A 7,551-nucleotide genomic window follows, 5' to 3' on the forward strand; every position below is an offset into this window, starting at 1 on the left:
TTAAAAACACATTGCTCTTGATGAGCAACTCTTCTCCCAGCCCAGCAGGGCTGAGGCACTGCCTGCAGCCACCCCGGGCACAGCACACAGGCACAGAGAGCTTCAATCACTCAGGGCTGGGAAGGAGCTGAGAAGTGACTGAGGGAGAATCACTCCCAGCCCTTGACACAGGAACCTCTGGCTGCAGGACACGAGGCAGCTGCAGCTCCTGCAGTGATCTCCTAAAGCTGGAACATCCCAATGCCTACAGACTCTGTGAGTACATTCTCTGATTATCTCTTGTGCAGAGCAGCCAGGGGTGCCCAGGGCTGTCCTGCAGAGCAGGGTCCTGCAGCCCAGGGCGCTGTGCTGGGCCAGGGACTCTGCTGCCTGCCAGGGACAGCTCTCAGCCAGCCCTGGGAGCTGCTCCCAGCACTGGGGGACAAGATCTGTGTGGAAGGAGACAGCTGGTAAGGAGTGGAAGTGTTCTCCATGTGTGCTGACTGTTCCCATCATGACATTAAACTGCAGAACTTTTCCAAGTAGATTATACAGGGAGCACAGCTAGGCAGAGGCTGCATAAAAGAGAAAATCCTGCCTTATTAATCTACTGCTCTGTGTTGCCTGGATGGAAAATTGCACATAGATATTCATCTCTCTGTTCAGATTGTGAAAAATCAAACAATTTTCTCTCAGACCTTATTAAACCAGGATGTAACAGAAATCAGCAGAGGGTCCCTTGCAGGCAGCATCAGTGTCGCTTTTCCAGCCTCCTCAGGGTTGCTCTGAGGTTGCCATCAGAGCCTGCAGAGCCAGAGCTGCCCCTGGGCAGTGCCTGAGCTGGGAGGGCTCTGCAGGGCAGAGCTGAGCCCCCAGGGCTGGGCTGGGCTCTGGCAGCACTGGCAGGGCCCAGCCCTGGGCACAGGGAAGCAGCTGCAGGCAGGGACAGCTCCAGGCAGCAGAGCCCTGGGCAGGCAGTGGGTGGAAAGTGCCACCAAGCTATGCTGGGATGTTGAAAGTCCTCTCCAGACCAAGCTATTCCATGATTACTTTTTTTTACAGATCCCCATGCCAGGACACTGCAAATGGGGTGTCCCAGCTCCCTCTGCCCTGGGGAGCTCTGGGCAGGGCAGGCTGGAGGCTGGGAATGAGCTGACTCTCCTCCAGCAGTGCCATGGACAGGACCCTGGGTGTGTCCTGGGGATGCCATCCAAGCTGTGAGCTGCCTCCAGGGGACACTGGGGACAGGAGTGTCCTTGGCCAGGAGTGGGGCTGAGACTCTGAGAAAGGCTGAGCCAGTTTGCTCTGCTGTGGCTCCCTCTGCTCTCAGCTGTGTCAGGCTGATTTTCAGGGGAACACAGGGACTGCCCTCGATCTCAGAAAGGGCAGCTGGGGACAGATGGAGGGACAGAGCAGCTCCCCTCACCCTTCACTGAGTTACAGCCAATGCTCTTGCCTTGCGCAGTTCTCTCTGATCTCCCTGGGCACAGCAGGAAACCCTCTCCAACTGCTTTTGGCCATCACCGTTCCTTAGCCCTGGCACAGGAGATGCTGCCAAGCTCCTCTGCCTCAGGAGCAGTTTGGGCTGATGAAGTCCAAGCCCAGGACTGGCCCCTGTCCCTGTTCCCATGACCCCAGTGCTGCAGAGCAGAGCTGACCCCTCGGTGTCCATGGGCAGAGCCCCTGCTCATCACAGCAACGGGGCCAGATCCCAGCAGAGCTCCAGGCACGGGGCTGAAGGAAGGGCTCTGAGAAAAGGAAAATTGGGTGGTACAGAGCAGCAGGGGCAGGGCTGGGAGAAAGGGTTTGGAAATTGTTCAGTGAAGTCTCCCCTGAGTTGTCACTGTCTCCTCCCTCAACAGGACTCCATGGCCAGAGTGAGGAAATGTCCAACAGCAGCTCCATCAGCCACTTCCTCCTGCTGCCATTGGCAGACACGCGGCAGCTGCAGCTCCTGCACTTCTGCCTCTTCCTGGGCATCTCCCTGGCTGCCCTCCTGGGCAACGGCCTCATCATCAGCGCCGTAGCCTGCGGCCACCTCCTGCACACGCCCATGTTCTTCTTCCTGCTCAACCTGGCCCTCACCGACCTGGGCTCCATCTGCACCACTGTCCCCAAAGCCATGCACAATTCCCTCTGGGACACCAGGACCATCTCCTACACAGGATGTGCTGCTCAGCTCTTTTTCTTTCTGTTCTTCATCGGATCAGAATATTTCCTCCTCACTATCATATGCTACGACCGCTACGTGTCCATCTGCAAACCCCTGCACTACGGGACCCTCCTGGGCAGCAGAGCTTGTGCCCACATGGCAGCAGCTGCCTGGGCCAGTGCCTTTCTCTATTCACTGCTGCACACAGCCAATACATTTTCACTGCCCCTGTGTCATGGCAATGTCCTGGGACAGTTCTTCTGTGAAATCCCACAGATTCTCAAACTCTCCTGCTCCAAATCCTACCTCAGGGAACTCGGGCTCATTACAGTTAGTGCCTGCTTATTATTTGCCTGTTTTGTGTTCATTGTTTTCTCCTATGTGCAGATCTTCAGGGTCGTGCTCAGGATCCCCACTGAGCAGGGAAGGCACAAAGCCTTTTCAACCTGCCTCCCTCACCTGGCTGTGGTCTCCCTGTTCCTCAGCACTGTCATGTTTGCTCATCTGAAGCCGCCCTCCGTCTCCTCCCCATCCCTGGATCTGGCCCTGTCAGTTCTGTACTCAGTGGTGCCTCCAACCCTGAACCCCCTCATCTACAGCCTGAGGAACCAGGAGCTCAAGGCTGCAGTGTGGAGACTGATGACTGGATGCTGTCAGGAACATTAAACTGCTGGCCAGTATCTGTAAACCACTTATTATAATTAAATATAATAATATAATCACTTAATATAATAAAAATCATCTGTGATACTTCTCATTCATGTGGTTGTAGGTTTTTGTTTTTTCCTTCCTTTATTTTTTCATGTTGTCCACATAGAAATGTCATTGTAATAGAACACATATTTTTGGTTACATCTTGCACTTCAACCTAAGATAGGGCTCCAGGCTCCTTGCCCAGGCTCTCTCCAGAACACGCCCAGGCCAATGCTCAGCAGAGAAAAGCCCCGTGAGCAGCCCCAGGGTGCCCGTGGGCAGGCTGGGGGCAAACAGCATGGCTGGGGCTCTGCAAGGTGCCTGGGGGAGACGGGAAGGAGCAGCAGAGCAGGGGCTGATCCATCCCCACTGCGCTGGACACCCCAGGGCAGCGTCCCAGAGCGTCCTCATGCACCTGCCAACAACATCCCCCCTCTGCAGCCCTGGCCTCTCCCCCAGCTCACACAGGTGCTGCATCCTTGCAGGCACAGACACGGCAGCACTGGCTCAGGAGCCCCTGTTTGCACTGCCCAGAGCAGGCGTGAGCACCCCCATGGTGTTGGTGTGGGGAGATGAACCTGAGGGAGCACAAATGCCACCATCAGCCCCTGGGGCCAGGAAGGGCTGGGGGACAGCAGGGAAACCACTCAGGTTTGTGGTGGCTTCTGAAGTCAGACAGAAATTTTGTTCCCATGAGCTGTGAGTTTCCTGTGCCACTGCAGACGTTGTTGCTCAGAGCCAGAGCTGCCTGGAAGCCACCCCCAAACTGCCCTCAGCATTTCCTTTGCTTCACCTTGGCTTTCTTTGCCCTTCCTGATACAAATTTCTTTCTACTGCCCACCTCTGTTCCCTTTCCAGCCCATCCCTGGTTGCTCTTTCCTCTCTGACCCCACTCCCCACTTTAGTTCCTGCATTCCCGGCACCATGAGCACATCCCATGGGGAGCAGGATCATCCTCCAAGTGCATCAGGAATTGTCTGAAGCCTCCTGTACTGCCTCATGCTGCTCCCTTGCCACAGGCACCACAGGCCAGGGGGGCATATCTGGGCTGCTGTGTCTGGCTGTGGGGCTCCCTGTTCTGGGCAAGGAGGAGGAGCTGCAGAGCCTCTGCAGGACTGACAGGATGGGCTTTGGGGCTGTGAGGAGAAGCTGAGGGACCTGGGCTGCTGGAGCTTCTGGAGAGGAGGCCCAGGGCTCATCCTGCAACTGCTGCAAGGGTGGTTTCAGAGAATCACAGAATCAGCAATGTTGGAAAAGACCTTGGACATCATCAAGTCCAACCTGTGCCCTGACATCGCCTTGTCTCCCCTGAGCCTCCTCTTCTCCTGGATAAACAACCACAGCTCCCTCAGCTGCTCCTCACAGGACTTGTGTTTCAGTCCCCTTGCCAGTGTTCTGCCCCTTCTCTGGACAGGCTCCAGCCCCTCCATGTCCTTCCATACTTGGGGGGCCCAGAACTGGACACAGCATTTGAGGTGCTGCCCAACCAGTGCTGAGCAGAGGGGAAGAATCACTGCCCTGCTCCTGCTGACCACACTGTTCCTGATCTACAGGACTGCCAGGGGTTGGATGAGGGAAATGGTGGGGAAGGGGTGGAGACAAAGTATTATTAATCATCAGCCATGAAGCGTCTTGATTTTCATATCTATTTTGACTGCATTTAATGTGCTGAGGATCAATATGAATTGGACACTGCTGATATCAATCTATAAAGATGTGCTAAATGAAAATTATTCATGCTGATTGTAACTGTATCAAAATTTTAAAATATATATATTTTAGAAAATACTTGTCATAAAGTAGTAAAGGGAAAAGTAGATGTGATTAGTGTTACAAAGCAGATGGGCCCCTCGGCAGATGCTACATGAGAAAAATAAGATGCAGGGTGCAGTTTGAGATAAGCAAGAGTTTCAAATCTGGATTGGCCGAAGCTGGGACTACTCCAAGGTAGGGAGATGGGCCCTTTGCAGATGTTATGGGATACAGGATGTCTTAAGACAGAACTGGCCTTGAGATGGACAAAGTTGGGACTATTCCAAGGTAGAGCGTTTAGCTGGTGGTTTGATCCATGAAATAATTAACTTTTGGAACATAATGCTTAGTTATGTATAACACAAAACTTAGAGCACACGAACAACCTGTAAGGTTATTCATAGGACGAGAGGAAGATGATGAGCCTTCATCTGAAGAAGACCACCAAAAAGCCAAGATATGCCCTAACAACAAGTGGAGCATGTGCTATATAGTACAGTGATGCAGATTTTAAAAACTGAAGATAGGAGATTTATGAGAAATATTAATGAATATGTATTAGCATACAGTATATAAGTTTAAGTTGGATTACTTTGTTTTGTATACGTGAAGTAGGGTAAGAAACCCCCCTCCATATCCCAGGAGGATATGCTTTATCTGAACTTTAATTATCTTTAATTAATCACTGCCAAATTTTTGTATATGCTTGATTATAAAATGTAACTAAAATAAAATTACATTGCTGCTATTTTCAACTTTGTTGCTTATTAAATTAGACATATTGAGCTTCATTTATAACAATCTGGTGCTGAAACCCAGGAACTCCAGCCTGGGGAAGGACGGCTAGTCTTGGGAAGGAGCTCCCCACCAGCTCTTTTAAGGTGGTTCCAAGCTTAGACCAGGCTCCCTTGGAGAAGGAGTTCCAATTATGATAATGCATAAGCAAAAGAAGCAAGCAATAGGAGGCACGCACCAAAGCTCCCACTGGAGTGCCAGGTAAAGGTGCCTGTAAAATATCTTGTGCACAAGAACCCTGTGGGAAAATAGACTAAGTAGCACGGGGTTGGGCAGGAGGGCAGCTGTATGTTTGTGTGTGTGTAGAATATCTAAAATGGGGGCTGGTAGCCCTGACCCCTGAAGTGAGTGTAAACCTCCCAGTACCGCGTTTTTGGCTCTCTGCGAGGAGACCAACCGAGAAAGGAGGGAAGGGAAAAGAGAGAACAAGTGAGGATCCCTGGGAGGGACTGGCAGGGAGGGTCCCGGCCCGAGAACCTTGAGGACCAAGAAGGTCCTTGAGGAGAAGGAAGCGATCTGATTGCTGGGCAAGGTGAATAAGGAGGGGAACAATTAAGTCAAGTTCCATTTTCTTTGAGAAGAAAATAGTTGGTAACTTTAGTATGAGACAAAGAGGGATTGTGAGGGAAAGTGGCTACAAGGATATAGTCAGGGAAGACAGATTGGGAGAAAGATTGGAATTAGGTGTGAGACAAACAGTTGGTAAAAGACAAGATAGTGCAACAGAACAATAAGTGAGAGGATTGAACCATGAAGTGAGTGAGCGAGACCAAGATTCTCCTGGTACTGGGGATTTCTTGTTTTGTTGCCCCCAAAACAGGTCCGCGGAAAAGTAACTCCTTAGACCCAGGGACCGCGAATTATGACGGAAATTCACAAGAGCCTGGTATACCTGGGAACTGTGAGGGGGTTCTCAGAAGGGGAGCACACCTCAGGACAGTCCACTGGGGATGATGTTACGATTCTGAGATGCACGGGAATCCCGAAGAAGAAAAATTAAGCAGAAATGATTAATTATTGTATGTTTGAATGGACAAAGGAAATTATCTGGAAAGATAATTTATCTTGGCCAAAGTCTGGATCCTATCAAGATTGGATTTGCCAGGCTTTGAATTTGTATGTGAATTCAAAAGAGCCTTTTAAATTAGGAAGAAAGCAAATATGCTGCTCTGTGGCTTCCAAGGGGAAAGGGTGAATTTGTCACTTGAAGGCAGGGAAGCAAGGGTTTTCCGTTCTATCCTTTATAAACTAGAGAGTGAGCAGCCAAACAAGACAGACATGAGCCCTAAGATCCATTAGATCACCTCCCATCCCATTATTGGCAACCTAATCAGCCCGTTCAACCCCAAGCCCCCGAGGGTCCTCCTGTAAATGCAAACGCACCCCCTATTCAGGAGGAGCCAGTAGCACATAGAACTAGAGGGGAGGGGACGGGGAGAAGTGATGATGGGGATGGGGAAGCAAAAATGGAAGATGGACTATACCCTCTTAGAAAAGTTCCAATGGCAGATCCAGAACAGAGCCCTATTGGTGATGTGAGTGTTCCCCTGAACACAGGGGATGTTAGGGAGTTTAAGAAGGAGATGGGCAGGCTGCTAGAGGATCCTCTTGGAGTGGCAGAGAGATTAGATCAGTTCTTGGGGCTGAATATATACACCTGGGTGGAACTGCAGTCTATCTTAGGAATCTTGTTAACCATGGAAGAAAGAGAAATGATCAGACATTCAGGAATGAGGGTTTGGGATAGAGACAGTCAGGGGCCAGACCAGGGGGATCAGAAATGGCCTATGCAAGATCCAGGTTGGAATAATCAGAATGAAAGACACAGGCAGAATATGAGTGATCTCCAGTGGATGATTATCCGAGGAATCCGGGAAGCAGTGCCCAAGGGGCAGAATATAAGGAAAGCTCTAAGTGAGCACCAAGGGAAGGATGAATCCCTGGCAGACTGGTTAGAAAGACTAAGAAAAGCCTTGCAGTTATATTCAGGTGTAGACCCCAACACTGCAGCAGGACAGGTCCTGTTGAAAACACAATTTGGAGCTAAGTCCTGGTTGCACATCAGGAAGAAGCTGGAAAAAGTAGAAAATTGGCAGGATAGGGGGCTTCAGGAATTGTTAAGAGATGCACAGAAAGTACTTGTGAGAAGACATGAGGAGAGGCAAAAGACAAAACCACGG

General features: G+C 50.8%; 1 protein-coding gene across 3 annotated transcripts; it reads left to right on the forward strand.

The window, feature by feature from the left end:
• The first annotated feature begins 213 nt into the window (after positions 1-213).
• On the forward strand, positions 214-2,797 carry LOC120748037 (olfactory receptor 14J1-like). 3 transcript variants are annotated; one of them, XM_040054113.2, is made up of 2 exons: positions 214-255; positions 1,842-2,797. In XM_040054113.2, the coding sequence occupies exon 2, from the start codon at positions 1,865-1,867 to the stop codon at positions 2,795-2,797; it is 933 nt and encodes a 310-aa protein (XP_039910047.1). In that variant the 5' UTR covers positions 214-255; positions 1,842-1,864. The 3 variants fall into 3 exon arrangements, with proteins under 3 accessions (XP_039910047.1, XP_039910046.1, XP_058280403.1); XM_040054112.2 differs by lacking the exon at positions 214-255 and adding an exon at positions 1,067-1,196; XM_058424420.1 differs by lacking the exon at positions 214-255 and adding an exon at positions 1,069-1,169.
• The last annotated feature ends 4,754 nt before the right edge of the window (positions 2,798-7,551 follow it).

This window comes from Hirundo rustica, unplaced genomic scaffold, assembly GCF_015227805.2.
Source record: "Hirundo rustica isolate bHirRus1 unplaced genomic scaffold, bHirRus1.pri.v3 scaffold_452_arrow_ctg1, whole genome shotgun sequence".
Lineage (NCBI taxonomy): Eukaryota > Metazoa > Chordata > Aves > Passeriformes > Hirundinidae > Hirundo > Hirundo rustica.